General features: G+C 37.1%; 1 protein-coding gene across 3 annotated transcripts in view; it reads left to right on the plus strand.

Annotated features, from left to right (window-relative positions):
- The window catches only part of ALKBH8 (alkB homolog 8, tRNA methyltransferase), a 113,526-nt gene that overhangs the window by 79,984 nt on the left and 15,537 nt on the right, over positions 1–18,005 (plus strand). For all 3 annotated transcript variants that reach the window (XM_065944193.1, XM_065944194.1, XM_065944195.1), the window contains exons 9-10: positions 328–479; positions 5,663–5,919. In XM_065944193.1, the coding sequence (XP_065800265.1) occupies positions 328–479; positions 5,663–5,919 (409 nt within the window). The remainder of the gene's footprint in view (positions 1–327; positions 480–5,662; positions 5,920–18,005) is intronic.

Raw genomic sequence — 18,005 nt, forward strand, 5'->3', positions numbered from 1 at the left:
ATTGAAATTTGCTATTTCCCTTTTGCCATCTGTTTCTTTTTTCCTCTTGGCAATGGTATTAATTAAACACTTGCTATTATTCTATTTTCCCCCTTGAATGTTTGTTAACTATAAATTCTTTTAGTGGTTACCCTAGAGATGATTTCCTAAGAGACAAAGACTTCTATTTCTTTGTTTTTTTTTCTACAGTACAGTAATTCAGGGGATCCAATAGACATTTGCAACAAATTCTTGTAGATTTACTGTATTCTCTTAATGTTTTTAAAGGACCTGAAATATTTTTTATGAATACAGTGTTGAATAAATTAATTTAACTGTTGTTTTTAGAATCACACCCAGAAAATTTGATACTGTTCAAGCATCCAAGGGTCACAAAAGTGGAATTATCACCAGTGATGTTGAAGACTTGACTTTAAACAAGAGGGGAATACGGACATCATTTACATTTAGGAAAGTGAGGCAAACACCTTGTAATTGTAGTAAGTATATAATTTTGTTTCTACTGTAAATGGAGTAAATCTAGTTTGAAAATCTTTTAAAGTCCATCAGAACTGAGAAGAGCTTTGTCTTAACTCCTGTAATGGCATTTACCATATTCTGCCTTGTATTGTACTTATACTTTTCTTAACCACCCTCATTAGAGTTTATATTTTTTGAGGGTAGGAACTGTATCTTATTCATCTTTATTTTCCTTAAACATAGTACTTGAGTTGGATTCTAAATATTTTATTTATTGTACTCATGGTTAAGAGGACTACTATTTGGGGGCATTAAAATATCACTGTACAAAAATAGATTTTTTTGTGAAACAGCTTATCACATTTCTAAATTACTTCTCATTAACCCAACAGGGAAGTTGAAGATGACAAATTGTTCTATAATAAATAGATAGCTTTAGGGGGATAAAGAGTGGTTTGTCTTACTTGGAAAGGAGTGTTCAAAAACTTGTCAGGAGGATGCTGTTTTGTATTGTCTCTGCAACTGCATCATTTCCTGTTTTTCTTGGACTCAGTAAATTAAAAACCCTGTTTGTTTTACAAGTAATGACGGTGATGTTAAGATTCTTTTTATATCTTGGTGTTTCAATTATGGGAGGTATCTCAACAGGAGCTTTTGGACTTAATCATCTTAAAATTATGTTTTAAATTAGAAATCCTTTTTATATGTGCATGAAATTATTCTGTTGGGAAACTTGAAAGCTTCATGTTTGATATTGTCATGTTAGTGAAGCATAAAATAGGTTTCAACAGATTTTTGTTTCTTCTGCTAAAAGTGGCAATGAACACTTAAAATATCACAATTTTTTCATTGATTAAAAATGTTTATTTAGTGTTTGATGAATGTCTAACACAGCCATAGATTTACAAGCTATAAAAAAATAAAGCATGGCTCTTGTACCGCCGGAACTTGAAGTCTAGTAGGAGAGACAAGTTCATTTTCTTATGCCAATATTTTGTTGTTGTTAGGGACAGTAGCTAAGTAATTTTTATTTTTTAAATTATAAAAGTATGATAACATTTACAGGAGACTTGGAGATACAGAACGAAGTTATATATGTAGTTTTACAATATATTACAAATTATTTTTAAGTAGATAAATTAAGATTTTTATTTGGAGTTTCATTATCAAACTCTCAAAAAATAATAGAATTGAATGTACAGAGAAATAGAAGGATATAGTAGATCTGAAAAGCACTATGAACCAGCTCAACAAAATTAAGATTTATACAAATTTTCACACAGTAGCAGGGTACAAATTCTATTTAAGTTCCTATAGACTATGAACCAGGAGACATGAGAATATCCAGGGATGTAAAACAAGGTGCAAAATTTTCATGATCACACACTAGCAAAGTAATGCTCAAAATTCTCCAAGCGAGGCTTCAGCAGTACATGAAATGAGAACTTCCAGATGTTCAAGCTGAATTTAAAAAAGGCAGAGGAACCAGAGATCAAATTGCCAACATCCTTTGGATCATAGAAAAAGCAAGAGAGTTCCAGAAAAACATCTACTTCTGCTTTATTGACTATACCAAAGCCTTTGACTGTGTGGATCACAATAAACTGTGGAAAATTTTTAAAGAGATGGGAAAACCAGACCATCCTACCTGCCTCCTGTGAAACCTGTATGTGGGTCAAGAAGCAACAGTTAGAGCCAGACATTGAATAATGGACTGGTTCCAAATTGGGAAAGGAGCATGTCAAGACTGTATATTGTCACCTTGCTTATTTAACTTCTGTGCAGAGTATATCATGTGAAATGGTGGGCGGGATGAAGCACAAGCTGGAATCAAGATTTCTGGGAGAAATATCAAAACCTTGGATATGCAGATGACACCACCCTTATGGCAGAAAGTGAAGAACTAAAGAGTCTCTTCATGAAGGTGAAAAAAGAGAGTGAAAAAGCTGACTTAAAACTCAACATTCAGAAAACTAAGATCATGTCATCTGATTCCATCACCTCATGGCAAATAGATGGGGAAACAATGGAAACAGTGACAGACTTTATTTTACTTGGCTCCAAAATCTCTGCAGATGGTAATTGCAGCCATTAAATTAAAAGACGCTTACTCCTTGGAAGAAAAGCTGTGACCAACATAGACAGCACATTAAAAAGCAGAGACGTTACTTTGCCAACAAAGGTCCATCTAGTCAAAGCTATGGTTTTTCCAGTAGTCATGTGTGGATGTGAGAGTTGAACCATAAAGCAAGTTGAGTGCCGAAAAATTGATGCTTTTGAACTGTGGTGTTGGAGAAAACTCTTGAGAGTCCCTTGGACTGCGAGAAGATTAGACCAGTCAATCCTAAAGGAAATCAGTCCTGAATATCATTGGAAGGACTGATACTGAAGCTGGAGCTCCAGTACTTTGGCCAGTTGATGCGAAGAACTGACTCATTGGAAGAGACCCTGATGATAGGAAAGTTTGAAGGCAGGAGGAGAAGAGGATGACAGGATGAGATGGTTGGATGGCATTACGACTCGATGTTCATGAGTCTGAGCAAGCTTTGGGAGTTGGTGATTGACAGGGAAGTGTGGCATGCTACAGTCCATGGGGTCGCAAAGAATTGAACACGACTGAGCAACTGAACTGAACTGAAAGATATTGAAATCATACAGAGTCTGTTATCTTATCACTGTGGAGTTATGTTAGAAATCAATATAAAAAGATATTTGAAAATAATGTACATATTTTCAAATACAATGTGACATTTACCCAGAGAGATCTTTGGCTAGCCATTGAAAGCCTCAGGAAGGTTAAAAGCCTGAAAAAACACAGAGGGTGGTTGCAGAGAAGAAAGCATTTAAGTGAGCAGTTAATATCAACATGATAAATTAATATTAAGGATACTTAAAAATCTCCATGTATTTGGTAATTAAATGTCTACTTTTAAATGATGGGTGTATCTAAGAAGCCATACCAAGGAAAATTGGACAGTATTTGTAACAGGACAAAAATGAAAGGAAAATTTATTGCATGCAGCTGTAGCTGCTCAGTGCAACTAAATACAGTGTGGAATCTTAGATAAGGGATGAAAACAAATAATGGACAGTAGCATAAGTGAAATTTGAACAAAATCTAATACTGTATCATATGGTAATACTGTATCATATGGTAATTTCCTCTTTTTTTTTTTTTTTTACAACATAATATTTCTTTATTTTCAGAATTGGATTAGAAGTTTCAAGCTTCATTCAATTTTTTTTCAAATAATAATAAACCTTAAAGACTTTCAACAGTAATACTAGATGCCAGAATAATTGGACCTATATAAAGTTTTGAGTGAATATAAATTATAAATCTATCATTCTATATTCATAACTTAGTCAAGCAAGTGGGACCAAAATGTCATAAAATTTTTAGCTAAGCAAAAATTTGTAAAGTTTCTAAAACATATATATTATACTTACTATTTATATATATATATGTGTGTGTGTGTGTGTATACAAAAGCTTTTCTACTACACTTGATAAAAGCCTGAGAAGGAACAACAAATAAAGAGACCAAGAGATTGGAAAGCATAAACTAAATGAAATGGGAGCGCTGAATATGTTAATTTAGTGTAAGGGATGCTGTAAGAAGCTCTGATTATTCAGTTTACAGATTTTTTTAAAAGTTCAAGGCCAACTTTTAGATACTTTTAGTCAAAAGTTATAGATTTAAGTGATCCTCCTTTTATGTAATTTAGATGTTCATAGTTTCCAAGAGAATACAGTTTTTACCAAGACTAGTTGAAAGTAATTGTAATGTATATTGTAGTGTAATTGTAATTCTGTTGTAACTGACATACTAACCCATCTGTTGCCACATGTATGTTAGAGCCCTCAAAGTTTCTAGGACTACCCTTTTCTTAAATGTCCACATAAAGTGTTTAGAGCCTCACTTTACACATTAGTAGGGACTAGATAGTTCCACCCCCATTCAAGATTTGGCATCTTCTAGTTATATTTAGGGAAAATTCCTGAAGTCATCAATGCTATAGCCCAATTTTTTGCTGCCATATGATTTATAAATATTGCTGAAGTCTTGTCTGTGGTTTCTCTGGGAACACTGCTTTTTCGTTTATTCTCTAGTGTACTACCCATAAAAAGATATTGTGTGTCACAGGCTGTCTGAAGGCAATGGGAATTTAGAGCAGAGCAGAGAATAGGAAGAATTTGAAATGAATATTAGATGTTATTATAAAGACCAGGGAACAACTTCAAAATTAACTTGACATATTGTATCCTAAATTTCCTCAGTCACCCCTTTACTTTGTGCTCTCCTTAGGATTTACCCTTTTTTTGAAGGAGGTGTAGTCACTGAGAATGTGGGTTTTGGAGTCTCCGTTGCCTAGGTTCAAATCTTGACTATGTGACTTACCATCTTTGTAACTTTAGTATCATTTTTTAATATTCGGTGTCAGTTTCCTCATCTGTAAAATGAATGTGCTGGTTCCTGAGACAATATATATAAACCACTTCAAATGTGAAGTTGCTCAGTCGTGTTTGACTCTTTGTGACCCTATGGACTGTAGCCTACCGGGCTTCTCTGTCCATGGAATTTTCCAGGCAAGAATACTGGAGTGGGTTGCCATCAAATAGTATTCATTAAATCTTGTGATTATTACCAAATCACGCACTGTTTCTAGGTCTGGTTCTTCTTCTGAGAGTACTAGGGTCCCCAGAACTCCTACTAAGACAAAAACCCCAAATCCTGTTAATTTGTAAGTTTCTTTAGGTTAGGCCAGGCCCATCAAGGTCCTTTCTTGAATAGGAAGACCCTTAATCCTAAGATAAAACAGGCATCTTCAATATAGGCATGTGGAATTAGTCATGTTTTGTTGCAGATGGATTTATCCTTTCTTATATTAGACCCTTCACATACATAACTGGTGAAAACTTTTTTAAAATGATAAATAAGAACCTACTTATCCCTAGTCATCAAATGTGGACTGATTTGCTTCTTCTTATGTGAAAATAGTCATAACTTGATGATTCATTTGGATACAAATAATGGTTTAGGGACTTCCCTGGCAATCCAGTGGTTAAGACTCTGTACTTCCAATGCAGGAGGCATGGACTCGATCTCTCTTTGGAGAACTAAGATCCCACATGCCACATGGCGTGGCCTAAAAATAAATAGATAAATAAATGGTTTATATTGCTTTATTTTTTTCATTAGGTTACCCTTTGGTCTGTGATAGCCAGATGAAGGAGGCTCCTGCATCATTTCCAGAGAGTGATAAAGAAGCTTTACAACTGGAGCAAGATTATGTCCATCGGGTTTATGAAGAAATTGCTAGGCACTTCAGCAGCACGAGACATACCCCTTGGCCACACATAGTAGAGTTTTTGAAAGCTTTGCCAAGTGGTTCATTAGTTGCTGATATTGGATGTGGAAATGGAAAGTATCTTGGCATCAATAAGGAGTTATATATGGCAAGTAATTATCTTTTCTGGCCTTATTTTTACTTTATTTGTAAAGGTTATCATCACCTTCCTCATGATATAATGCTGTTTTTAGGTCATTGCAAAAAATTTATAACCAACAGGTTGAAAATTAATGAACACTCTTATTCTTTTTTATTCCCCTAGAAATTTATAGGCATGCCATTATTTGTAGTTTTTTGGCTTTTTGTTCCCTTCAGATTATGCTTTCTAAGAAGATTATCAGTAAAACTATCTTATATAACTCTTTACAGGTTATAAAAATGATTTTTATTTATAGGAACCATTTTCTTTGCTTAGTTCCTCATAAGAAGTATAAAGTAGATGGATCCTTTGATCCATCTTTAATAATTGAAGAAATTGAGGCTCACAGAGTTTTTATATTACTTCCTTGGTATTGTATTATTGGGCTTCCCTGATGGCTCAGACAGTGAAGAATTTGCCTGCAATGCAGGAGACCTGGGTTTGATCCCTGGGTTGGGAAGATCCCCTGGAGGAGGGCAAGGCAACCCACTCCAATATTCTTGCCTGGAGAATCCCCATGGACAGAGGAGTCTGGCAGGCTACAGTCCATGGGGTCGCAAAGAGTCAAACACGACTGAGCGACAAAGAAGAAGTGAAAGTCGCTCAATCGTGTCCGACTCTTTGCCACCCCATGGACTGTGTAGTTCATGGATTTCTCCAGGCCTGAATACTGGAGTTGGTAGCCTTTCTCTGTTTTCGAGGAGATAACTAGAACTTGAGCCCATGCCTTATGACTCCAAATTTAGTATTCTTTTACTCATAGTAGAAAAAAAGGTTAGTATTTATTGTCTTTCTGTTGAGAAAATTAAGCCTCAAGTAGATTAAAAATTTGACCAAGGTTATAGTACTCAATCTAGAGTAGAACCCACTTCTCTCTGATGCCAAGTTTTCAGTTGTTACAATTTCCTTTTCTTAGGGATCACTTTTTTTTTCCCTGCTATGTTAGGAAGTAGGAAGTTCTCCCTGCATTAGTGTATTGTTTGTAAATACTCCTGTCACCACTACTCTCTGAGGACTGGAGTGTCCCTTTCTCAAAGTTAGGAGAGGAAAGACTAGAGCGTAAGGGGGATTATGTAAGGAGAATGAGAGCAGTTCATTCATGGGCTGTTGTGGTATGTCAGATTGCTTATAATCTTTACCTCGTCCTAGATATTATACACCTACATTAAGGAAGAAAGGTAATCCTGCAGTTGAGGAAAGGTAGACTTTCTTCATTAAGAGGCAGACAAAAGAATTGCTTTTCACCAAAATAAGGCATAAGTATTCATATATTGCCATCATGTTTACAACTAAATTTTAGTTTATAAAGAATAAAGTCTTGTGAATTAACTTTGTTCATATTGAAGAGGAAATAGGGTTTTAGATTTCTCACAGCTGTAACCATAGTTTAAAACAATATATCTTCTGATGTTTTAATCTTAAGGTACTGTCCAAAAATGTTTTTCAGTGAATTCTGCTTTTTCACTTTCTTGATGATAACCTATGGCTTTATCTAGTCAGGTATCATTTGTGACAGTGAAACTAGGTTGAAGTCAGCCATACTGATGCAGTCATATGATAACATTATCCTTTTACAGTCGAGACAAATGATTTCTTGATAATCTGAACCAAGAATCTAAAGCTGATTCAAGAAGGAATATATTTAGAAGAATTGGGAATTCATAAGTGCCTTCACTCTCCATTATCTGCATTCGTTTCATCTGTGGCAGGCTGCATGTATTCTTTGCTTTCTGCTCTTCTACTGCCATTTTCTGACCTCAGAGAAGACTTGGTAGATGTTGTTTATGAATGAATGAAAACTACTTGTCTGGGTTGGAGTTAGGATTTTCATTATACAAGAAATGGAATTATGTATGATAAAAGAGAAACCTACTTTTTTAAGCTGCTGAGGCTCCAACCTGGATGGAGCAATGATATTTGAGTGTATTTTGAACAGGATCTTTGAGCATGAAAACACATGCATTTCTTGACATTTATGAGAGGATGTGACCTGAGACATTATTCTAAGTGTTCAAATGTAGGATAGTCTCAGAATCTAAAACATTATCAGTATCACTGTTTTATATAATTTCTAACAAAGTATATTTTTTAAATCCTAGCTTTGGTTCTCTAAGAAATAGTTTTATGAACAACTATTCATTTCTTTTAGAAGTAAATCTGTTCTTTTCCAATCTGAGGTATGCATGCACGTTTTCTTCTGCTATTTAACTCAAAATTTCTATATTCTAGCTAAGAAGCACTTATTTTTCAGGCTTCTTCATTCCTAACATCAGCATTAGCTGTTGGCTTTATTTTCAGAGTTTAAATTTATAAAAAAGATTTTATACCTTCAGGAAACTTACTGCCTGTATAATTGTACCAATAATAGATGAGATGTGCATGCCTAGAGCTTGACCTAGCTTACTTACCAAGTGATGTTTTATGCATTGTTCTTAAAGTACTTTTAATCCAGATGTATTTCTTAGATAAATAATTAATATTTGGTATGAACTTTCTAGGTTGTTATAAATAGTTGGGATTACAAATTTAATAGAATAATAGTAATGTCAGGTGTCTATTTATAATGGTAAGAATTGAAGATATGATTATATAGGTTTCTTTTATACATTTCTGTTTTTGTTTTGCTTTGCTTTTTAACTGTTGACTGCCCAGTAAAGGAAGGAACAGAAAGGAACTGACAATGTCAAGTACCTGCTGTGTGCTAAATGCTGTAATGGGAAAGTGGGAAAACCGACACTTGATCAGGTTATGACATGCTCAAGATTACAAGGTGTCAGGACAAGTTTTCACCTCATCTCCAACTGGAGAGTTCATACTGTATGGCATTCTAATAAGAGAGATACCTTAGAGACTAGCTGTGGTGGCAGCACCAGGCTGTTAGCTCAGACACAGCAGGGCTGTCTGATGTCCACTTACACATAATAGAAACTTATTAATGGTTTTTTGAATAGTGAGAAGCAAATCTGTAAATTCACCTTCAATTTCTTACATGAAATTGAAAGAACACTAGACTGTATATATATGATGTTATCTATAATCTTGAAGGAAATGTGACAACCTCAAATGCATGGTCTTTAACTCAGTGTGGTACCTTAACTCAGAGTACGTTACATGGACTTCTCTTCATATCTAGAATTCAGGAGAAGAATCTTGTGCATCCTTTGTTTCATATAGCAATAATAACTAACATTTGCATAGTGCTTTTATGGTTATTTAAATATTTAATATGAATCATTTCATTTTATTCTCATGCTAACCCTGAAAAGCAGGTATTTTTATAATGAGAAAACAGAGGCTCTGAGAGATTAAGTAGCTTTCCTAATCTGTTTAGCTAATTATTACTCAAGATAGTATTCAGATCAAGAGTTTAATATGATCTTTTCATTGTACTTTATGCCTTTGCTTATTTCTCTGCCCTTTAAACTATATGTTGACAATCTGATTTTCCTATAATTGCATGTTTTCTCAGTAGTTCTTCATATGCTCTCTATTTTTTTAATTTATTTTTTATTGAAGGATAATTGCTTTACAGAATTTTGTTGTTTTCTGTCAAACTTCAACATGAATCAGCCATAAGTATACATATATCCCTTCCCTTTTGAACCTCCCTCCCACCTCCTACCTCCCACCCCATCCCACCCCTCTAGGTTGATACAGACCCCTGTTTGAGTTTCCTGAGACATACAGCAAATTCCTGTTGGCTATCTATTTTACATATGGTGATATAAGTTTCCACATTCTTTCCATACACCTCACCCTCTCCTCCCCTTCCCCCATGTCCATAAGTCTATTCTCTATGTCTGTTTCTCCACTTCTGTCCTATAAATAAATTCTTCAGTACCATTTTTCTAGATTCCATATATATGCGATAGAATACGATATTTATCTTTATCTTTCTGACTCACTTCACTCTGTATTATAGGTTCTAGGTTCATCCACCTCATCAGAACTGACTCAAATGTGTTCGTTTTTATGGCTGAGTAATATTCCATTGTGTATGTATACAACGTCTTTATCCATTCATCTGTTGATGGACATCTAGGTACCTTCCATGTTCTAGCTATTGTAAAAAGTGCTGCAGTGAACAATGGGATACATGTGTCTTTTTCAATTTTGGTTTCCTCAGGGTATATGCCTAGGAGTAGGATTGCTGGTTTTATTCCTAGTTTTTTAAGGAATCTCCATACCATCTTCCATAGTGGCTGTATCAATTTTTATTCCCACCAACAGTGCAAGAGCGTTCCCTTTTCTCCACACCCTCTCCAGCATTTATTTTTTGTAGACTTTCTGAAGATGGCCATTTTAACTGGTGTAAGTTGATATTTCATTGTAGTTTTGCTTTGCATTTCTCTAATAATGAGTGATGTTTTCATGTGTTTGTTAGCCATCTGTATGTCTTCTTTGGTGAAATGTCTGTTTAGGTCTTCTGCCCCCTTTTTGATTGGGTTGTTTGTTTTTCTGGCAATAGTTGTATGAGCTGCTTGTATGTTTTGGATGTTAATCATTTGTCAGTTTTTTCATTTGCTATTATTTTTTCCCATTCTGATGGTTGTCTTTTCACCTTGCTTATAGTTTCCTTAGCTGTGCAAAAGCTTTTAAGTTTAATCAGGTCCTACTTTTTTACTTTTTTTTAAAATTTCTGTTACTCTAGGACATGGGTCATAGAAGATCTTGCTTTGATTTATGTCATCAACTGTTCTGCCTATGTTTTCCTCTAAGAGTTTTGTAGTTTCTGGTCTTAGATTTAGGTCTTTAATCCATTTTGAGTTTATCTTTGTATATGGTGTTAGGAAGTGTTCTAATTTCATTCTTTTACATGTAGCTGTCCAGTTTTCCCAGCACCATTTATTAAAGAGGCTATCTTTGCCCCATTGTATAGCCTTATCCATTTGTATGTTGTGGATGTTGCGGTTGCTTCCACATCTTGGCTATTGTAAATAATGCTGCAATGAACATCAAGGTGCATGTATCTTTTTGAATTATGGTTTTCTCTGATATATGCCCAGGAGAGGGATTGCTGGATCATATAGTGGTTCTATTTTTATTTTTTTAGGTAACCGCCATACTCTTCTTGAAAGTGGCTATACCAATTTACATTCCCAACAATAGAGTAGGAGAGTTCTCTTTCCTCCACACTCTAGCCTTTATTGTTCATAGACTTTTTAATGATGGCCATTCTGACTGGTGTGAGGTGATGCCTCATTATAGTTTTGATTTGTATTTCTCTGATTACTAGTGATGTTGACCATCTTTTCTTGTGCTTTTTGTCTATCTGTATGAAAATGTCTACTTAGATTTTCTGCCCAATTTTTTATTCAGTTGTTTGTTTTTTTGATATTGAGCTGCCCGAGATGTTTGTATATTTTTGAGATATACAAAATATCTAGTCAGGATTTTTTTTTTTTTTTTTTTTTTGAGATATACAAGATACCCTGTTGGTTGCTTCATTTGCAAATATTTTCTCCCATTCTCTGAGTTGTCTTCTTATTTTGTTTATGGTTTCCTTTGTGTCAAAAAACTATTAAGTTTAATTAGGTTCAATTTTTTTATTTTTGTTTGTTTGTTTTCATTATTCTTGGTGGAGGATCCAAAAAGATACAGCTGCAATTTATATCAAAGAGTGTTTTGCCTGTTTTGTGTGTGTGTAAGAGTTTTATAGTATCTCGTTTTACATTTAGGTCTTTAATCCATTTTGAGTTTATTTAATTGTAGTAGTCTCTTAGGATCCTTTGGATTTCTGTGGTATCAGTTGTGATTTTTTTTCCCATTTCTAATTTTATTGTTTTGAGTCCTTTCTCATTTTTTCCTTGATAAATCTGGCTAAAGGTTTATCAATTTGGTTTATCTTCTCAAAGAACCAGCTTTTAGTTTCATTGATTTTTTTTCTCTTTCTTCATCTATTTCATTTATTCCTGCTCTGATCTGTATGATTTTTTTTCCTTCCACTGACTTTGGGTTTGTTCTTCTTTCTCTAATTGCTTTAAGTGTAAGGTTTGGTTTATTTGAGATTTTTCTCTTTCTTGAAGTAAGATTGTATTGCTATAGTAAACTTCCCTCTTAGAAATGCTTTTGCTGCCACCCATAGGTTTTGGATCTTTGTACTTTGTCTAGTTGCAGTGAGCAGGGGCTGCTGTTCATTGCAATGCACGGGCTTCTCATTGTGATGGCTTATCTGGTTGCAGAGCACAGGCGCAAGGGCTTCAGTAGCTGTGGTGCATAGTTTCGGTTGCTCTGCAGCCTGTAGGATCTTCCCAGACTAGGGATCGAACCCATGTCCCCTGCACTGGCAGGCAGAATCTTAACCACTGACCACCTGGGAAGTGCCTTTGGATATCTCTTGTATCTTCTCAGTTTGTGTCCCCATTCTTTTTCCAAGATCTTGGATCATCTTTACTATCATTACTCTGGACTCTTTTTTGGGTAGATTGCCTTGTCTCTCCACTTGTTTTTCTCGGTTTTTATCTTGTTCCTTCATTTGGAACATATTTCTCTGCCATCTCACTTTGTCTCACTTTTGTCAACTAGAAAAAGATGCACAATGTGAGAATGCAAGTTAGGTTTTATTTGGGGCAAAATGAATACTGCAACTCCAGAAACAGTATCTCAGATAGCTGAGAAACTGCCCCAAATTGGTAGTAAGAGCAGCTCAATATATATGATTTTGATGAAAGGGGAGTTCAGTGCAATCCAGTGCTTACTTTACAAAAGGTTTTCTGCTAGTCATGAGAAGGTGATGTCACCATGATGGGATTTAATGCTTTTCTAGATCTGAGGAGATAAGGATCATGAAATCAGTTCTGAAAATATCTAACTATCTAAAGACTTGTTCCACCAGTTTCCTTGGAGCACAGAGTCCTCCCTCTCCACCCTGAATTCCCTTCAGGGCGTGAAAGTCAACAGCTGTAGCAACAGGATTCAGTCTCTGCAGAGGCAGATGGCAAATGCCCTTTGCAAGTGCCAAGTTATAGTTGAGAGGACCCCCTCATGGTTAATAAATTTGACCATATTTGGGAGGCATTTCGTGACCATTCCATTCCACACTGCTGGGAAGACTCATTCCTAGTTCTGGAGAAGGCTACACAGCGTGCTTTTACTGGATTAGGTCTTAATAGTCGAAGATCTCTAGACACTTGTCTTCTAGTTATGGTCCAGTTATATCTTTTTCCAGTCCTTGCTGCAGGTTGTGAGGCACCTCATCTCTGTCAAAAGATTGATCACTGAGATAAGCCTCAGAAACAAGCTTAGAATGTCCTTTAATAATTCAATTAAATTTTATATTAGTATAGCATAACAACAAACAACTATCCAGGAAATGAGTCTTAGTAGATATAGACCTAAATTAACAAACTGGGATTTTTTTTTTCCATTTATTTTTATTAGTTGGAGGCTAATTACTTTACAAAGCCAAACTGGGATTTAACATTCATTAAAATATCTTTTTCTCCCTAAAATTAACCTTGCTTTTACCAAATATAACTAAATTAAGACAAGTTTGTTTACAAAATAAGCCTGGTTTCAATAAAACTGGCCTGGTGGATTATATAACCATAACTTTCATATATATATATATATGATATATATATGAAGTTAAAATTCTCAGGGCTAGGAGAGTCACACCAAGGGTTTATCACAGATTTCACCCAACAGATGTAGGTGAATCCTTCCCTTTTCCTGGTCTCCAGAATTGCAAGATTTCTTTGTGTGGACGTGTTGCTGAGATGGTTTTTCTAATTTATCTGAAAAAGCTACTGGAAACAGAGTTTGCAATCTCTGGAGGGATAAGGTAGAGAGAAAATGTGAAAATGCTTCAATTTTGCTTTCTTGTTGTTGTCTTTCAGTTCAGTTGCTCCTTCATGTCCAGCTCTTTGCAGTCCCCTGGACTTATAGCATGCCGGCCTTCCCTGACTTTCACTACCTCCCAGAGAATGCTCAGACTCATGTACAGTGAGTCCGTGATGCCATCCAACTATCTCATCCTCCGTCACCCCCTTTTCCTCCTGCCCTCAATCTTTCCCAGCATTAGGGTCTTATACAGTGAGTTGGCTATTCCCATCAGGTGGCCAAGAGTATTGGAGGTTTAGCTTCAGCAGCACTTCTTCTAATGACTATTTAGAGTTGATTTCCTTTAGGATTGTCTGGTTTGATCTCCTTGCTGTCCATGGAAACCTCAAGAGTCTTCACCAGCACCACAGTTCCAAAGCATTAATTCTTTGGCTGTCAGCCTTCTTTATGGTCCAACTCTCACATCCAAATATCACTACTGGAAAAAGCATAGCTTTGACTATACAGACTTTTGTCAACGAAGTGATGCCTCTCCTTTTTAATAGGCTGTCTAGTTTGTCATAGCTTTTCTTCCAAGGAGCAAGCATCTTTTAATTTCATAGCTTCAGTCAACATCTGCAGTGGTTTTGGAGCCCAAGAAAATAAAGTCCATCACTGTTTCCACTGTTTTCCCATCATTTGCCATGAAGTAATGGGACTGGATGTCATGATCTTCACTTTTTAAATGTTGAGTTTTAAGCCAGCTTTTTCACTCTCCTCTTTCAACTTCATCAAGAGATTCTTTAGCTCTTCTTTGCTTTCTGATAAGCTAAGTGAACAGGGTGACAATGTACGGCCTTGATGTACTCCTTTCCCAATATTGAACCAGTTCATTGTTCCATGTCCAGTTCTACCTGTTGTTTCTTAACTTGCACACCAATTTATCAGAAGGCAGATAAGGTGGTCTGATATTCCCATCTCTTTAAGAATTTTCCACTCTGTATTTTGATCTACACAGTCAATGGCTTTAGTGTAGTCAATGATGCAGAAGTAAATGTCTTTGTGGAATTCCCTTGTTTTATCTGTGATCTAGCGGATGTTGGCAATTTGATCTCTGGTTCTTCTTTTTCTAAGTCCACCTTGTACATCTGGAGGTTCTTGGTTCGTGTACTGTTGAAGACTAGCTTGAAGGATTTTGAGTGTAATCTTGTTAGCATGTGAAATGGGTGCAATTGTGTGATAATTTGAACATTATTTGGCATTGCCCTTCTTTGAGATTGGAATGAAAACAGACATTTTCCAGTCCTGTGGTCACTGCTGAGTTTTCCAAATTTGCTGGCATATTGATTATAGCACTTTAGCAGTATCATATTTTAGGATTTGAAATAGCTCAGCTGGAATTCCATCACCTCCACTAGCTTTGTTCATACTCATGCTTTCTAAGGCCCACTTGACTTCACACTCCAGGATATCTGGCTGAAGGTGAGTGATCCCACCATCGTGGTCATCTGGGGCATGAAGATCTTTTTTGTACAGTTCTTATGTGTATTCTTGCTACCTCTTCTTAATCTTTTCTGCTTCTGTTTGGTCCATACCATTTCTGTCCTTTATGTGCCCATATTTTCATGATGGGCAGTTGTCTCTTGTGTTGTTAGAAGAAGGTGTTTGCTATGACCAGTGCATACTTTTGGCAAAACTTTGTTAGCCTTTGCCTGGCTTCATTTTGTACTCTAAGGCCAAACTTGCCTCTTACTCCAGGTATCTCTTGACTTACTCCTTTTGCATTCCAGTACCCTGTGATGAAATAGGCATCTTTTTTTGGCATTAGTTCTAGAAGGTCTTATAGGTCCTCATAGAACTGTTCAACTTCAGGTTCTTTGGCATTAGTGGTTGGGGCATGGACTTGGATTTCTGTGGTAGAATGGTTTGCTTTGGAAACGAATGGAGAATATTCTGTCATTTTTGAGATTATACTTAAGTACTGCATTTTGCACTCTTGTTGACTATGAGGGCTACTCCATTTCCTCTAAGGGATTCTTGCTTACATTAAGAGATATAGTGGTCATCTGAATTAGATTTGCCCTTTCCTGTCCATTTTAGTTTACTGATTCCTAAAATGTTGATGTTCACTGTTGTCATCTCCTTTTGACCACTTCCAATTTACCTTGATTTGTGGACCTAACATTCCAGGTTCCTATGCAATTTTGGTTATAGCATTGGACTTTACTATCACCACCAGTCACATCCACAACTGGGTGTTCTTTCTGTTTTGACTCAACCTCCTCATTCCTTCTGGAACTATGTGTCCACTGTTCTCCAGGAGGATATTGGACACTTACTGACCTGGGTGGTTCATCTTTTGGTGTCATATCTTTTTGTCTTTCCATACTGTTCATGGGGTTCTCAAGGCAGGAATGCTAAAATGGTTTGCCATTCTTCTCCAGTAGACCATGTTTTGTCAGAACTTTCCACCATGACCCATGTCTTGGGTGACCCTTCAAGGTTTGGCTCACAGTTTCATTAAGTTACACAAAGCTGTGATCCATGTGATCATTTTGGTTAGTTTTCTGTGATTGTGGTTTTTATTCTGTCTGCTTTCTGATGGATGAGGACAAGAGGTTTATGCAAACTTGATGACGGGAGGGACTGGCTGTGAGGAAAACTGGATCTTGCTCTGGTGGGCAAGGCCATGCTCAGTAAATCTTTAATCCAGTTTTCTACTGATGGGTGGGATTGTGTTCCCTCTCTCTAGTTTGACCTCAGGCCAAATTACAGTTGGGATAATGGTGACATCCAAAAGGATTTATGCCAGCATGCCATGCCCTTAGAATTGCTGCTATCAATGCCATTACCCAGCAGCAGGCCACTGTCGACCCAATGCCTCTGCTGGGGACTCCCAAACACTGATAGGCAAGTCTGGCTAAGTCTCTTATGTGGTCACTGCTCCTTTCTCCTTGGCCCCAGTGTACACAATATTTTGTTTGTGACCTCCAAGAGTCTCTGTTTCCCTAGTCCTGTGGAGGTTTTATAATCAAATCCTGCTGACCTTCAAAGTCAAATTCACTGGGGATTTTCAGTTCTTTTGTTGGATCTCCAGGTTGGGACCTAGAACTTTCGCAGTAGTGCCAGAACTTCTTTGGTATAATTGTTCTCTAATTTGGGATTGCCCACCCTGTGGCTCTGTGGTGGGGCTAATGGCAACCTCCTCCAGGAAGACTGATGCCACATGCCACACCTCCTAGGACTGCTGCTGCTAGAGTCCCTGTCCCCGTGGCAGGCAGCTGCTAACCCAGGTCTCCACAGGAGACCCTCAGACACTCACAGGCAGGCCTGGCTCAGTCTCTTGTGGGGGTCACTGCTCCTCTCCCTGGTTCCTGTGTACACAAGGTTTTGTTTGTGCTTTCCAAGCCTCTCTGGTGGGTATGAGGTTTGATTTTAAATGCGACTGTGCCCCTCCTGCCATCTTGTTGCAGCTTCTCCTTTGCCCTTGGACGTAGGATATCTTTTTTTGGTGGGTTCCAACATTCTCCTATCGATGATTGTTCAGCAGCTAGTTGTAATTTTGGTGTTCTTGCAGGAGAAGATGAGCACATATCCTTCTACTTGGCCATCTTTGTGTAATGTAAATATCTCAGCATGAACTATGTTGCCTCTTCATGCGCCTGGAGGCAAGGCCTCAGGTTGCAAAAGTATAATTTACCAAATTTTTGAGGGGAAAGTTTTCCTTATACCTGGGAAACATAGATACAAACCAGTAGTTTTTCAGATATAAACCATAAAAGTTATAAGCATATTCACCTGTTCATTCAGTCCTTTTGTTAAGCTTTGGGAAGCCATCAGATTTCCCATTCAGTTCAGTTGCTTAGTCATGTCTGACTCTTTGCGACCCCATGAATCGCAGCACACCGGGCCTCCCTGTCCATCACAAACTCCCGGAGTTTACTCAAACTCATGTCCATCGAGTTGGTGATGCCATCCAGCCATCTCATCCTCTCTCGTCCCCTTCTCCTCCTGCCCCCAACCCCTCCCAGCATCAGGGTCTTTTCCAATGAGTCAACTCTTCGCATGAGGTGGCCAAAGTATTGGAGTTTCAGCTTCAGCATCAGTCCTTCCAATGAACACCCAGGACTGGTCTCCTTTAGGATGGACTGGTTGGATCTCCTTGCAGTCCAAGGGACTCTCAACGTCTTCTCCACCACCACATTCAAAAGCATCAATTTTTCGGTGCTCAGCTTTCTTCACATTAGAATTCTTTAATTTCTTACCTGGTTCAGCATTATGGTCTGAAAGTG

This window comes from Muntiacus reevesi, chromosome 9 (assembly GCF_963930625.1).
Source record: "Muntiacus reevesi chromosome 9, mMunRee1.1, whole genome shotgun sequence".
NCBI lineage: Eukaryota > Metazoa > Chordata > Mammalia > Artiodactyla > Cervidae > Muntiacus > Muntiacus reevesi.